The sequence below is a fragment of the Bombus fervidus genome, chromosome 18, assembly GCF_041682495.2.
Source record: "Bombus fervidus isolate BK054 chromosome 18, iyBomFerv1, whole genome shotgun sequence".
Taxonomy (NCBI): domain Eukaryota; kingdom Metazoa; phylum Arthropoda; class Insecta; order Hymenoptera; family Apidae; genus Bombus; species Bombus fervidus.
The window spans coordinates 7,839,372-7,854,786 of NC_091534.1; the positions used below are offsets into that span (position 1 = coordinate 7,839,372).

General features: G+C 41.7%; 1 protein-coding gene across 9 annotated transcripts in view; it reads left to right on the forward strand.

Moving 5' to 3' along the window:
- Positions 1 to 15,415, forward strand: part of LOC139996398 (cyclic nucleotide-gated channel alpha-3) — a 260,924-nt gene that overhangs the window by 152,971 nt on the left and 92,538 nt on the right. For 8 of the 9 annotated variants that reach the window (XM_072020757.2, XM_072020756.1, XM_072020765.1 and 5 more), the window contains 6 exons: positions 26 to 303; positions 3,241 to 3,479; positions 6,132 to 6,346; positions 7,413 to 7,668; positions 8,552 to 8,806; positions 9,700 to 9,830. In XM_072020757.2, the coding sequence (XP_071876858.1) occupies positions 26 to 303; positions 3,241 to 3,479; positions 6,132 to 6,346; positions 7,413 to 7,668; positions 8,552 to 8,806; positions 9,700 to 9,830 (1,374 nt within the window). The remainder of the gene's footprint in view (positions 1 to 25; positions 304 to 3,240; positions 3,480 to 6,131; positions 6,347 to 7,412; positions 7,669 to 8,551; positions 8,807 to 9,699; positions 9,831 to 15,415) is intronic. The other variant, XM_072020759.1, reaches the window with a different exon arrangement.

Consider the following 15,415-nt stretch of genomic DNA (forward strand, 5'->3'; position numbering starts at 1 on the left):
ATCAAGCGATTTCCCTTTGTTACAGGCATAATCACAGGGAGTGGCGGCGGAGGAAGAGATCGGTACAGCGGTGGTTCCGCTTCCGCTTTGAGTTGCGGCGGCGAGAAACTCCGCGAGGACAAACAAGGGAGGATGCTGGATGGCAAGACTGGGATCAGAAGAGAGAAGGAAGAGGACACGAAGAGCGCGGACAACGTTTCCAGGGGTGCTATACCTTCCAGGCAGAGCCTCCTGGAACTGGTCAGCAGCAAATGCATGAGCCGCCACACGCCCACTCATCATTATTATCATCAGCAACAGCAGGTCAGTACGACGTTTCACAGTCACCAGGCAAGATGCCTAAATCCGCCAGTTCAAAAGATCGCGAAACTTTGGGCTAATTTATGCAGAGGCTATACAGGGTGGACATACAACTAAATGAGATCGTTTAAATATCTGTATCGTTTGTTGTCGTGTAAGGAAACTCGAGGACAAAGTTGCACTCTCTCAGAAAACACGTTTTGGTACTAGTAATATGTAGTTTTTATTTTCTTCTTTTTGGTGATCCTTTTTTTTTTTACGAGATTCTCGGATCACCGATATCTGGTTTGGAGATCAGACGAAAGTAACTTCTTTCGATCAGAACTATCGTTCGGTAGAAAACTCATCGATGTCATAGCGAGTCGTAACGCAAAATTGGAAACCAACCGAATGTTCAGGGGTTAATTTCACCCCTTTAGAGTGAGTTTGGGTAGCAGAAAAAAATTGCGCGATACGCGTCTGCGTATTCTCCCTATATACACATTGCCTTAAATTTCAAACTTTTCTGAATTTGCAGATCGGCGATGTTCCCTTGTCGGTTCGCCTATTCCGCGAGTGTTTCGCTGATTGCATCGATAGTAGGCTTGACGCTAATTGCGTTATTAAGTCCGACGATGGGATTAATCCTGGTACGTGTTCCGCGAGTTAGAACCGATCCAATAATCGCGTGGCTTTTCAGTGCGATCGAGTGAGTTTAATAAATTCGAGCGGTATAATCGAGCGCCTAGAGATGCGCGATGCGAAGCTTCCGCGGGGAATTTTTACTCTTTGAAATGTTCTTCTCGCGTTTTGTTAGAGATCTAGCGAAATTACATTATCAATCAAACGTCCTGTTAAATTTCCACCGAAGCGAGTAATTGCCACGTCGAAGAAAGAAATGTTACAAGAGCATTTGCTCGAATAAACGCCTCATTCCCGTTAGTGTTGCCAACACGCGGTATTCGCGATTTATTTGACGTTATGGGGGCCATTTATGCACATGCGACTAGATTGTACCGCCTCGTGAAAACACGTGCAACCACAGCTGCGTTCAAACCACATGTATATTTGCAACTTGACGTGGGAACAACTGTTCTAACGTCAGCGGAGCATGGAGTTTATTTAGCGCGTGATATTTCTTCATTTTCGCTGGTAATAGCCTTAGCGATAAATAAACGCATCTTTGATAATTGTATCGTAGAAACGTAGTTTCAGAAACGGTTTGCTCGATTTAATTTCGCGTTATCATTACGAAGAAAAGGGTAGCTTTATCAAATCGTTTCTCGACACTTTCAAGCTCGAATTACTACCTCGCTAACACCGTTGTCCTCTTTACTTCTTCTTCGTGTTTGTACCTCTTCGGATGTCTTCTCGTTTCGAACAATTTTATTCGTGAAAAGCGTAGAGTACACAAAAGATGGAAAAATATGAATCGAAGCAAGTGAAATTTACGTGCCATTGAAGACGTATGTCAACCAAACTGGAAACAGAGCACTCTCCTGTTGCAAATGTTGATTCGCATGTCTTATTCGAACATTCTACTTTCATTACACTCGTCAGAAATCCATCGAACCTCGAATCAACCTTTAGTCGCACCGCTTCGTTCGATGCTTCCTTCATCCGACCGTATCATTCCAGTGCTTTTCCATTCTTTTCAGGCACCGTATTGTCTCTTAATTTCCTTCGCAGTGCCATTGTGTCAACGAAGACGACCTCCATTGTCCGTGCGAAAGCTACAGAAAACGCGGTGCCTAAACCGGAGTCCGGGTAATCACTGGGAGAAAAAACAATTTCCCAAACGAAGAACAGTAAAAAGATAAGGGAACAAAGAAAGGAAGAAAAAAGAAAAACTCTTCCTGACGTGACAAAGGGATAAATCCTTCCGGTCGGAAGGACACACAGCGGAAGCTCGTTTTTAATCAAATAAATTGTCTGTATCAACTTCTTGGAAGGGCCGCTCTAGACCTTCTCTCGAGAAATCCATTTGATTCCCATCTGCTGTTCTTAGCTCCACCTAATAGTCCATCGCTGTTGCTTCCCCGATGGAGCCGACAAAGTGGCATTTAACCTTTTTGATATTCTTACACCCTGCTATTCGTATTTTGGGTATCGAAGACACTTTTAGCGTGGTGTACTCTGTCATTTGACTTTTTCGGAAATGATCATCGATATGCTTAAGGAATATGCTTCAAATAAATACTTTTCGAAGTACGAAGATTGTCAGAGTGGATCGACTGAGGCGTGTCTCTGTCATCTCTTAATTGCAAAATAATTGTTGTATCTTTTTGGCGGATTCTTAGTAGCATAGTGTTTACGGTTAATATTATTCTTTCGTTTGGACGATTGATATATAGCGAGTAAATGATAAAAAGAAGGTAAACGATAGAGAAAAATTCAGATTATACTTCATTCAGCTTATAGTTTTGCCCTTTATTTAGTTATAGATTCATCCTTACAGCCAATCACAGAACTGTATCTCCCAGTTCCAATATCCACATTCATTTTAAGTTTAAACTCTTTCCCTAACGAAGATGAGCTGAACAACTAAAACGCATTTATCATTGTCCAATCGACTGGCATTTATTTTATTAAAATTCGAGCGGTGTCTTCTATTCCGTTAACGTTCAGAATTTGTTCTGCGAGGCTTTCCTCGGAACTCGCGACATTCGTATTCGAATTTGCAGAAGTTCGCAACACAATGTAATCCCGGGGCGAGCAAAGACAGCAAGAACTTTATAAAACGATAAATATCGAATTTTCCATTCGACTGCACCATGCTTTTCGTTATTATACCCTCCGTTTCCTATTCTTTTCTTTTTAAATATAATATTTTATTCTCCCAGAGTAAATTTTCCCTCCGTTTATTTTAAAACCAAGCACTGACTCTGGAATTGTGTACCAAAGGGTTGTATACCCGTGAATAATAATAGCAACACCAAAAATCCTACGAATATGTTACAGGTGTACTCGGTACCGCAGCGATATTTCAGTTCGTCCCGCGACTCGCTTCAAGGGGCTTACGTGAATCGCGGCGCCAGTGAGTTCGACCTAAGCCGCAAACCGAAGAGGAGGGACCAGCTGAGGGGCAGATTCAAGCTGCCATACACCGTCGCGCTCACTTCCTCGCGCGACCAGTCGCACCTGCACACGCCAGCATCCGTCAATCACCTCAGCAATAGCAGCTGTAACGGCACCGAGACGTGAGTATCCGATCGCGTCGTATTCGCTCGAGAACAACGTCTCTCACCATCGCTGGGATCTACGGGTACCCGAACTTTTGAGTTCGATCGATACCCGAGTACCCGAACAAGCAATCAGACAATGAGAAGCTGGTTATATTATATTATAAATTTCAGCAAAGTTAGTCTCCCGAATCTATTAATTCGAGCGTACAAGAAAAGCTTCTCGCGCGTATATTTGAGTAATCGCGAAAGAAAAGTCGAATCCGGGTATTCTAGTACTCAGATTCAAGTTCGGGTACCTGGATTCTCAGGCTCGTATGCGGTTCTTCAGCGGGAGGGTAACAACGAGTGCTCCGAGTGCTTGGATAATAAAAGCTGTGCTTGAAGCGAGTTAACTTGGATCAAAGTCTATCGCGCATTTTTTACGAAGCTTCAGTCAATCGACTGCCGCGAGAACTACAAACGCTTTCTTTGTCACCGAGGTTCGAACTTGTGATACAACGATGATATAAATTTGCAACGTAACTTCGACGAAGAAAATTTGAAGTAAATGTGGAGAATTATTAGGAAATTATTAAAATATTATCAGAGATCGTAAAAAATGCTTACGTTCGATAACATGGCAAAAGTCTCATCGATTATATACCTGCGATGGAATCAAGCGTTTGTCTTATCAATGCGCTACGTTTCTCTCGTTTCCGTCGATACGCTTCCGCGTGACTTTTACGGGCCACTCGTTCGTCTTAGCTGTGTACGCGCTCCGAGGCACAGTTATGCGACTCGAGTCACTTTGACACAGCCGGATAAACGGAAAGTTAGGTGTCTGGTTGTCGTATCCAAGGCAAGTTGGTTTTGCGCTCGTGTATACTATGCCAGGCCTGTTGTCTGCAGCACGTGACACAGACCAATGCCTGCAGTGCACGAATGTATCCGCAGCGGCGTGAAATGGCGAATGTACGGTGGTGAGCCGGGGGCGTAATTTTTGTCGGTCGTTACTCAGGCATGGTGTGTTTGACGGCAGGAAATCTAGCGTTCGATGGTAACCTGAAGTGGTAAATATCTAGCAACAAACGCTCGTGCAACGTGAAAACGTCGAGCGCACGCGTTGTGGCATGAAACAAACGTTCGAATCCGGCTGTGAGCTGGAACGAATGGTAATCCTGGTAGCATGGATTATTTGAAAAGTATTTGACTTTAACAACCATTTCTTGCAAAGCGTGCGTACACTGCTGTCCATTACGTTAGCTACCAGCAACTCGGCGCCACTTTGTCGCGAAAACGTGGACCTGGGAATCGTCATATCGTGCGATACACAGCTTTGCTTGCAACCGAGTAATGCGTTGCAACGATATTTGATTTATGCGAATACAAATTCATTGACGGACAGGGACACGGAGCAACATATTTTTGCAAAAGAATCGAAAGCTTATTTCTTATAATTTTTCTGCGGCGTGATCAATTTTGAAGCAATTTCCATTATGCATCGCAGGCTGGTTTATACACGTTTCACGATAATAAATTGTTCGACGTTTTCCACCTGGTGATTTCCTATCAGAACAAACGATACAGTCCCGTTTTCTTTCTTCCACGTTGGCAATACGTAGTTTATTTTAGCGAATTGCGGGTTTCTTTTATTTATCTATTCTTCGATATAGGAGTATAAAATTCATGTAAACACACAGAGATTTTCAAAAATAATATTGCCGCATCGCTGGATAAAATAGCGGAATTGTGCGAATTTCTAGGAAAGCTATTTGCTCGCTTTAGTATAACTATACTAGTAGAAAGGGATCGCATGACACAATAAAATGGCAACTTCAGAGTAATTTTCTATTAAAGAATATACATATATATATATATATATATATATATATATTTAAAATTTATCTCCAATGAAATGATAAGATCTTTCGGCAAACTTGTATAAAGCTTCGTTATATAATTTTGATCCAAGTTTCCTCGGCGTTGTAAAATCGCTTCTTTCAGTTCGGAAACAGCATTATATTGCTTCCATTATGTTGCTTCGTACAATAGCCTATTAAGTCTTCCCCAGGCGATTTTCTATGATATTAAGATCTAACGATCTTTCTGCCCAATTTACAACACGTAATATATCTCCTATTTATTATATTTGCATCTCTTGAGAACGCTATTGAAGAACGTCAAAAAATGGAAGAAGAAGAAAAACATATAATCGTAAAATACTCGTATCCAGGTTGGACGCGTGTTCGAGATTCCAAGATAACGTTCGTCTCGTAAAATGAAACTGTACATTTATTCACACGATTCGATGCATTTTTAAATCCATTTTTTAATCCTCTAGCAAAAAAAATATTAAGCCACTTGGTTCGAAAAACGACTAGTATAAAAGATATTTCAACTTTAATCGTGTAAAATATCTCGCGCACTCGGACACGGAGATCATTCTGAAAGTTGAAGTACGAAATCTGATTGGGAAATTGAAAAAAAAGAAAAGCATCGTACTCGCGCGATTACGAACTTTCGGAATTGTCTGACCGACTCGAAACTCGAGTGTCTTCGTATTAAAATATTATAAGACTTCATGGCGCGGAGTTTCTTCGGAAAGTCGGAGTTGCTCGATTTTCGTACCAAGCTCCTCGTTTGTCGCGTAATGTTTTCACGAGTCATTGTGCTGTTAATTTTCCATAGTAGGTATACGGCGCAGCAACAGCAACAACAACGTGGTAATAGAGGCTACCCTGGACAAGCAGGAACAAAGGGTTTTCGTACGGGTGCCCCTAATTGGTCCTTCATCTTCGATCCCGCGGGACGTCTCTGTTATTACTGGTCGATGGTGGTCTCCCTTGCCTTTCTCTACAACTTCTGGGTCATCATCTACAGGGTCGCCTTCCAAGAGATAAACGGTTAGTCTTTTGCTCCGCGACTCGATAGATCGCGTGCAAACGTTTTGTCTCGGAAAAAACGGGCACATCTCGTCGAGGCGTTTCGCCTATGTTAAGTTTACAGTGATTGACAAACTATCAATTATATTTTTATCGTACCTTTTTTCACCCTTTTAGAGGAGCAATTCTAATTGACCTTTTAGGGCAGCTTCGAAGAAGGTGAATTTAGTTAAACGTAGATGTTTCTCTCGACAATTTTCGGAATTTAAGAAATTGGTCAGCTTATTACGCTGTACGTTCGTAAATATAACAAAAAGTAATTTGCATACGCGTGCGTTCAGTGCGGACGGAGATGCGTTGTCGGAATGGAAATATGAAACAAGTATCGAATTCAATTTTATTAGTCGTGTAGTGTATCTAGGAAGATTTTAATATTTATTTAAATCGACAATACAATTCCACGTTACACGTAAAAGTGTGATTTTAACGAAGAAAGATTTGCTCCTTTATCGGAAAATGGAGAATAGAAAAATAGGAAAATAACTCGACTGTGTATGTACGTAAAGCTTCGTGAAAATTATTGAAAATCATCGTAGACCAGATATTTTTATCGTTCCTTCTCTATTGAGACAATTTGAGTTTTCAGAATTAAAATTACTTTGATTTTTTCTTGCTTATCTCCTTAAGAAATGATTCCTAGCAATTTTCCAGAGCTGAGGAAAGAAAGAAAGAAAGAAAACATCCCATTGCTCGCCTCCAAGTAAATGCTTGACTTAGTGCAAAGCTTGGTACAAAAAAATGGTGGATTCGTAGAATTAAAAGCTTAAAAAGCTCTCACTTATAGACTTATAGGATTATGTATGCTAGTCTCGAATTGTTTAAAGAGTTTAACTTGGAATTGTTTATATGAGAATATACTTTAATATCTTGACATTAATGCGAAGTATAATTCGTTAAATCGATAGGGCTATCACGTTTATTTCTATAGTTAACTGATAAGAAAAAAATATTATCGATATCTAATAGAATTGTATCGTCTAAAAATGCTTACATATCTAAAATGGAAATGTGATTTTATGTTATTTAGGCGAAACGCGCTGGGTGTGGTTCTGCTTGGACTACTTTTCCGATTTTTTATACGTGCTGGACATAGTGTTTCACATTCGAACCGGGTACTTAGAGGACGGTGTCTTGCAAACGGACGCGACGAAGCTGCGAAATCACTATACAAACAGCACTACGTTTTACATGGACATCCTGTGCCTGCTGCCCCTCGACTTTTTATACTTATCTATAGGATTCAACAGTATACTTCGAGGTTTTAGGCTCGTGAAAATATACCGGTGAGTGTGAACCTTGATGGAATTTCCAATTATTGCGTAATATGTTGCACGTTCCGCGAACAAGCCGACAGAATATTTTACGTGTAATCAACCTGTTAAATCGATTTATATTTAATCAGTACGTTAAATCGAGTCGTATTTATTCATATCGGTCAACTTTTATTATGTTGCAATCACGCTTTAATTTTAACAGTCGATAGAGAATCGAGTAATGATCGAGCAAGATATTTGACACGAAATTGAAACGAGAAGTCGCGCGTATCGATAGAATAATCTCTGTATATTTCGATGAAACTTGAGACGCGTTTCAACGTTAGAAAAGTATCATTGGGTGGGAAACGGTGGAAGTTTTGCTTAACCGTATACCGAATGGAGGTTGCCGAACTATGCTCGTGTATTGACCACGTTCCGTTTATCACCTACTTTCCTCTCCTCGTCTTTTTCCTTTAGAAAGTTTCCTAGGATAGCGCAAAACAATCGAATGCTCGAACTTTCTTACGGCACTTGCGAGGGTAGATTATTTTTGGATCCTTCGCTCGAGCTGACTCTCTCGCGAATTCTACAAGTCTGTCCATATCAAACTGGAAATTCTGCGTAAACATCGTCGCTTTATGAATGGCAAGCACGTAACAAAATTATACTCTGAATATCGGACGAACAATTAACGAAACAATAGCTACTCGATCGTTGCCTGGAATAAATTATGCTGCGATTACGTCTGAAACTCACGATACGACGCGAACATAGAATCTGTTGTTTCTCAAAATATGCCAAACTTGATGTAGACCCCTATTCGAGGTTTCCATTCGATTGATGAAGGAAAACACCGTGACGAGCATGTTGGAATCTCACGAAATCTTCTTCGTTGCATTGTCACACACAGGTTCTGGGCGTTCATGGACAGAACCGAGCGACACACCAACTATCCGAATTTATTCCGCTCCACATCCTTGATACATTATTTACTGGTGATCTTTCACTGGAACGGGTGCCTCTATCACATTATCGATAAGAACAACGGCTTCGGCAGTAAGAACTGGGTATTCAGCGACTCGGAGACCGCGGACGTGGTGAAGAAATATTTGCAGAGCTACTACTGGTGCACGCTGGCTCTCACCACCATCGGTGACCTGCCCAGGTAATTCGATTTTCCTCTCCCTGTTTCATCGCACTGTATTCCCGTCCACGCTGCTTTCCGCGAGAGAATCAAGAGCTTTGCTCGAATCCCGAATGTCATAAAGTAGGAGAAACAGCAGGATGTTTAAAAATGACAATTTTTGCTCCTCCTCGAGAGCGAGAAATTCACGCAGGACATTCTAGAGCGTCTAACGTTGCAGGTAATTCGATTTCTCCCTATTTCACCCCGCTGTATCGCAGTCCACGCCGCCTTCCGCGGGAGAATCACGAGTTTTGCTGGAATCTCGAATGTTATATAAAACGAGCATTCTTGGTTCTCTTTGCGAGCGAAGAATTCTCACAGCAGATTATTTAGAAACATGTTTCGAGGAACAAAATATCTCATACCGTGATAGGAGAATCGTAGAATATAAGTAAAGCTTAAAAACGGAAAAGTTACGTATCTCAGAGATTTTCGTTGGAATGGAATATGACCGCGGTAAGCGTGCGAAGCATCTTCGAGGTGCCGATGTCGCGTGTATGTGCAGCCAACGAAAAAAAAAAAAAAAAAGAAAAAAAAAGCGAGAGATACAAAAAGAAGAGACGTACTGAAATGTTCCTGTCCGTTTTATTACACCGTTTCGAAAGCTTCTCCGCTCGTTTGTTCCTCGCGAAAGCCGGATCGTTTCTACGTTTATGCTGATCTCCTTCGATCGTCGATGTTCAACTAGCTCGAAATACGATCGGTTAAGAGCGAAAATGTGTCTAAAATCGGTAGGAAGACGAACGAATGATAAAACTTAGCGATTTAAGCGCTGCGCGTAAAAAGCTTTGGCAGTCGGCCTTGAAGAATCGGAAGACGAAAGGAAATACGCATGGCGTCGTCGAATCACGCTATTCCATTTCGCTTTGCAGGCCGAGGAGCAAGGGCGAGTACTTGTTCGTGATAGCTCAGCTGCTGTTTGGTCTGTTGCTGTTCGCCACGGTGCTCGGACACGTGGCCAACATCGTCACTTCCGTCAGCGCGGCCAGGAAGGAGTTCCAGGGTGAGTGAAAAGCAAATCCAATTATTTCGCTCGCGCTTGCTTGGTTCTTTTTCATCGGGAAAAAATCGTGCGCCACACGCCACTGATCGACCGTACCAAGAGCGTGTGTCTTGTGATTTGCCGCGAACACTGGTCAAACGAGGATCTTTCAGTTCGTACACGCGGCGGTTAAACGTATCTAGCGCAACGCGCACGTGAAAACTTGCTACGACACACGTTCGGATATTTCCGCGAGCCAGCGTACATAGCTTAACGAGAAACGAAATAAGACGTTAAGTTGTTTCGCGAGAGTGCGAGGAACGCGAATGGGAGTTACCTAACGACGTGGTCATCCCGCTTGTAAATTAAAATTCAACGCTACGCTAGCGACGAAGATGGCCACCGCAACATCTGCGATAGCCAGAAAGGGCCAGGAAGCTCGTACAAATGCGACGGCAAACCGCATTCTTAATTATAAAACTCGACTGCTACTCGCAGCTTCCGCCACGCTTACCCTCCAGAGAGAGGGAGAGAGGGAGAGAGAGAGAGAGAGAGTTAAGCTGGCTTTCACGAACCTGATTGCGCTGCACGGTTAACAGAGGCGGGATGAAATTTGCAAACTACACTTTCGTCTTTCGTTCGGACCGAGAAACGTGTTATTTCGCGTGCTGTGCGAGACTCGGTTAAATCGAAGTAAACGGTGCAGTTTGACGATGCAAAATAACAGTTTCGCGAGCATCTCTGCCCACCGGGGAACTCTATAACACCTTCGCACATTGTCCTTTCTGTCGACCAAGGGCCACGATATTGCCCCTGTGTTTGGCTACCTTGTGGGGCAGCTGGAAATTTTCATGTCTTCATACCTGTCCACTAACTTTCAGTTCTCTCGGTTATACGGTGCTAAACACTTGACCGGCTGCAGACGCAAATTCGCGTTTGGCATACTTCGTGCGGTATCATCCTGTAGGAACGAAACCTTTATCGATACGTTAGATATAACATTGGTCGGTCGGAAAGTTTGTTGCGATTTTTAAGGAATTTAATAAAATAGTAAACTTTGCTTAGTACCTGTAAAATCGGTATTAAAGTCGAAAGAACTCCAGATTCTGTGAAGAAATAATTAGAGACGTAATTTCTTGGGGAACATTAACCGGGAAAATAATTTGCGGCATATTAACACGGAAGAGATTCTCTTTTATCCGGATGAGGCAGCGTAAGAGGACGAAAATGGCCGGGAGACGCTTGTAACAGATTATCCACGGAAGCGAGTGTTTTTTACTCGACCAGCCGTTGATGAATCGCGAGCATTAACTATGTCCGCGACGGGAATGAAAGGAGGCGCAAGAATGAACGCGTTGCTCCTAATGCAGCCGATAGAACGCCGACGACAAACAAAAATGGACGTGGTCTTACGCAGCGACATCGCCGGCAGATCCGCGCCCACGATCATTCCGAGATACAGATTGCTCGACTTCTTCTCGCCCCTTGTAAAAACGCATTAAGCAACGTTTTAGCCGGGGATAGCAACACGAAAACAACATTTGCCGTAATTGCAGCTTCTGCCTCGCTTTCTCCACGCCTCTCCGAGAGGATCATTTATATATATAACAGTGCGATGATGTTGACCCAGTGAGTCGAAAAACGAACAGTGGAAAGCTTGGTCGATTAATGTCCAATAAAAACTTTTTAAATCGCGTGTACAGCGAGGAATCTCTCAAGCTCGATCTACCGTTGCAAAAAAACATAGCCAAATATAAAATATATCTGTTATTTATATTGAAATATATCAATTATTCCGTTGCTCGAGTGTTGCACGATCGATTTAATACGATCGAACTCGAATTTTGACTCCGATTATTTAAATGAAAAAAAGCACAGCCGAGAATTTCTCAAGCTCTATCTGCGTTAGCAAAGAAAGTAGCCAAATATCTATTAAAAATTTCCCAGACGATTGTCATACGATCGATTTAATACGATCAAATTCGAGTTTCGATTCCGATTATTTAAATGAAAAAAGCACAGCTAGGAATCTCTCAAGCTCGATCCACGATAGCAAAGGAAAGTAGTTAGTTATGCGTATAGCGGTTCCCAGTTGAATGTCGCACGATCGATTTAATACGATCGAATTCGAGTTTCGACTTTGATTATTTAAATGAAAAAAGCACAGCCAGGAATTTCTCAAGGTCTATCTGCGTTAGCAAAGAAAATAGCCAAATATGAGATACCGTTTTTTTATCTGAGTGTCGTACGATCCATTTGATACAGTTAAACTCGAGTTTTGACTCCGATTATTTAAATGAAAAAAGGTACAGCTTTCTTCTTATTAGAAAAGGACTTCTTAGGGAGAACGCATATTCCCGGAAAAGAAAATGTTCTTCGAAAGCGTGCATTCTTATAAAGTAAAGCTGTTTGAGAATAGATGGATGCTATTAAGCGACATATGTTTTTTTTTTTTCAAAAAGATTTATTTCCCTTAAAGGGGAAACTTCTGAAAACATGAATTCTTGAAAGAAGAATTAACTTTGTTCGCCGCGATGGATTTGTACGATTAATAGATAAAAATAGCAGATGCTCTTTGTAAGTACCTATCGTAGACTTGAGATAATTGTTAAAATGTCTTGGCCGGAACCACCGCTCCTCGATCGATACGAGACTTGTAATTTTAATCATGGACAGTTAATTACCACGATTGTATTAATGCTTCTCGTCGCGTTGCATGGTATCGATAAAGAACGAGGCGACGTAGATTGCTTCGCTGTCGAGCATTGCCCGGACTCGACCTATTCTCGTAGTCGTTCGGCAACAAGAAATATTATTACATTTCCATCGAGTTAATCGACGTGCCACTCACGATCGCGGAAAGTAATCTTCTTTTTTGAAGGTATTCGCAGCGTAGGTCGACTTCCTTACAAGTTTCTTGAAATTCTAACGACACGTTATTCAGTGCATTATATTTGGCATCAATGACACCCTCTACACGTTGAAACCTGCATGTCGATCGAATCTTGATCATCGACTAACAGCAGATTCGATTCCTGCATCGATACGAGTGCCCTTCGCCGATATCGAACTGCGTTCATTTCAAGATGCATCACGAGACCTAAGAATACGATGTATACGATGCGTACGTCGTAACACGTTAGACGCGTATATAAGCTTTTAACGAAAGAAGCAGAGATATACTGTGAAAGAGAAGGATCCATCCAGATGCAACAGCGTCGCTGATGTCCTCACACTGGATGCAACTTGACGCGCAGAAAAAATTTCATGGCACAAGTTCACGGATACGTCGAATTTTCATTGGTGTATTGGCTAGAAAATTAACCAGCCCCTAACCATCATCATGCGCGTCTTCCTTTTTCTAATCTCTTCGCCTGTTTGCAGTCGATTGCCTTCGTAGCTTGGTTCATGGATACGCAAATAATTTCGTATTAACGCGTAGTTCCGCGAGGAGATCGTCAGACATTTTCAAGACGCTTGACGGTATGGGCATACCAAAGAGATTGCCATAAACGAACTTAACGTACGCTCGTCACGTTTAATCTGTTTATAGATAAGACTTTAATTGCATTTTTCGTTCAGTATATTGGATCGCAACAGTGCTGCTGCGATGATGGTGAAAAAATTATTGTACGCCGTAGATACGCAGATTCGCCTCTTTGTCTGTCCACATAAACGCGTCTGACGCTTATAGGAAATCTCACCTTAAGAGCATTCTCCACATTCCTGCGACATTGCGTTCGATCCGCTTTGCAGCGGCATTTAAACAGGACTTGGGTGGAACGCGCGCAAGGCCGAACAGAAGATCAAAGAGAGTGTTTGACGGCGGTAGCTAAACCCTGGGACGGGCTTTAGCGCGCCATTTTCGACGCGAGTTAGAATTTCAAAATTTTAATCAACCAACAGCCCTCGAGACTCCTGTGCGCATCGTCGAAAGAAGGACCAAGCTGCCGGGCTGGATTCGCAGCGCGAGATACGCACAGTAAGGCATTCGAACTAGTATTTGGAAAAAGGATGGATAAATGCACGCAACATGCAGTTTTCCTGAAACTTGGGTATCCGGGGACTTGTTGATGTCGTGGAAAATCTGTTCGTCGAATCTTTTGTTCGCGTTTCTCTTCGATTCGATCGAAATATCTTGAATATTTGTCAGTGCTATTATCAACTATCTCTTCCCACTTTTCCCTAAGCGTCGTATAAAACGGACGTATTTGACCAAAGGAGGATTGCTGGTTAGACGATTATAACTGCACGATCATGTTGCGTTTGTAAGCAATATGCACTGCATACAAAGCGCCCCGTAATTAGCGATACAACTGCGAAGAGCATGATCGTACAGAGAAGAAGTAAACAGAGAAGAAAGCACAATTTTTAGTTTATCGTGCTTAGTCTGGCTTTGGAGGAAATCGAGTTTGAGGATTTTGCTGTTTCATTTGCATACAACAGGAGAATGTAATTACTAACGATCTTTGATGTTGAGGTAACGTTAAAACTAAATGAGAAAAGGAAACTGAAGAATAATTGAATAAAGAATCGAATAAAGGAAAAGACCTTTTGAGAACGTAAGGCGTAATCTTTATTAATTATTAATTTATTATTATTTATTTACTTATTGAAATCTGCGTCTTACGCGTTAATTATTAATTATTAATTTCTGTGCTGTTTTTCGTGCATTGCACAGAGATATTTTGTTCGATAAGCAAGAAGCGTTTATTTTTACCCAGATCTACCCAAATCTGTAGAAATTTATACAACGCTCTGTTTAAAAAAGTAAATTTGTTTCGGGAAACATTGTTTCAACGTAGAAGATTCTTACAAAAACGTATGTACATCGTACGTTTCGTATCTCTGAACAAAGAATCTAAAAAGGGCTTCCAAAAGTGCTCGTAACGGCGTACAAAAAGATTGCTTGTCGCATTTGCAGCAGGCCAACCTCTGTATAACATACGCCGGAATTTATCATTTGATTTATATCAAATTATTAAACATTCAATTTAGAGGAATGGAATCTACAGATAATTCTAACTAATGAGCAATTATTACAATAACTCGTTCGCGCTGGATATTTTCCACAAAGTATTTCATCTGAAATGTTATCTATCCAACACGATGTCGAAACAACATCGGAAAATTATTTCATTCGCTTAGAACGATAATTTACGATCTAACAAAGGATTTATGGGTAAATACGATACAAAGATACAACAAATGTATTTAAAATCGTATGACGTTGCGTTTAATCGACCACGAAGACGATCGCCGTGCAATAGGAGATGTACAGTTTATTAAACGGTTTGAGAAAGGCCGTGATTTTTAGCACGCATTATTCATAAGACACCGACGCTTGGAGTCGTATTCCCGGCACGTTAGCGTCGAAAGTTGTTTCAAATTGAAACGCTGGCTTGGCCAGCTTTATTTACAGCACGACCGGCCACGAGCAGGTTAATATTGTAAATGTAATCTCGCGGAATCCAAAGAGAGACGCGAAACGGTCCGTGGCGATCTCGTAATGGCGGGATTTCCGTTCTACAATTTCCACTCGGGGGAATGAGGCTACATCTTGTCGGGACGACGCTGATTGGATATAAAATTTCATTTTACCCCGG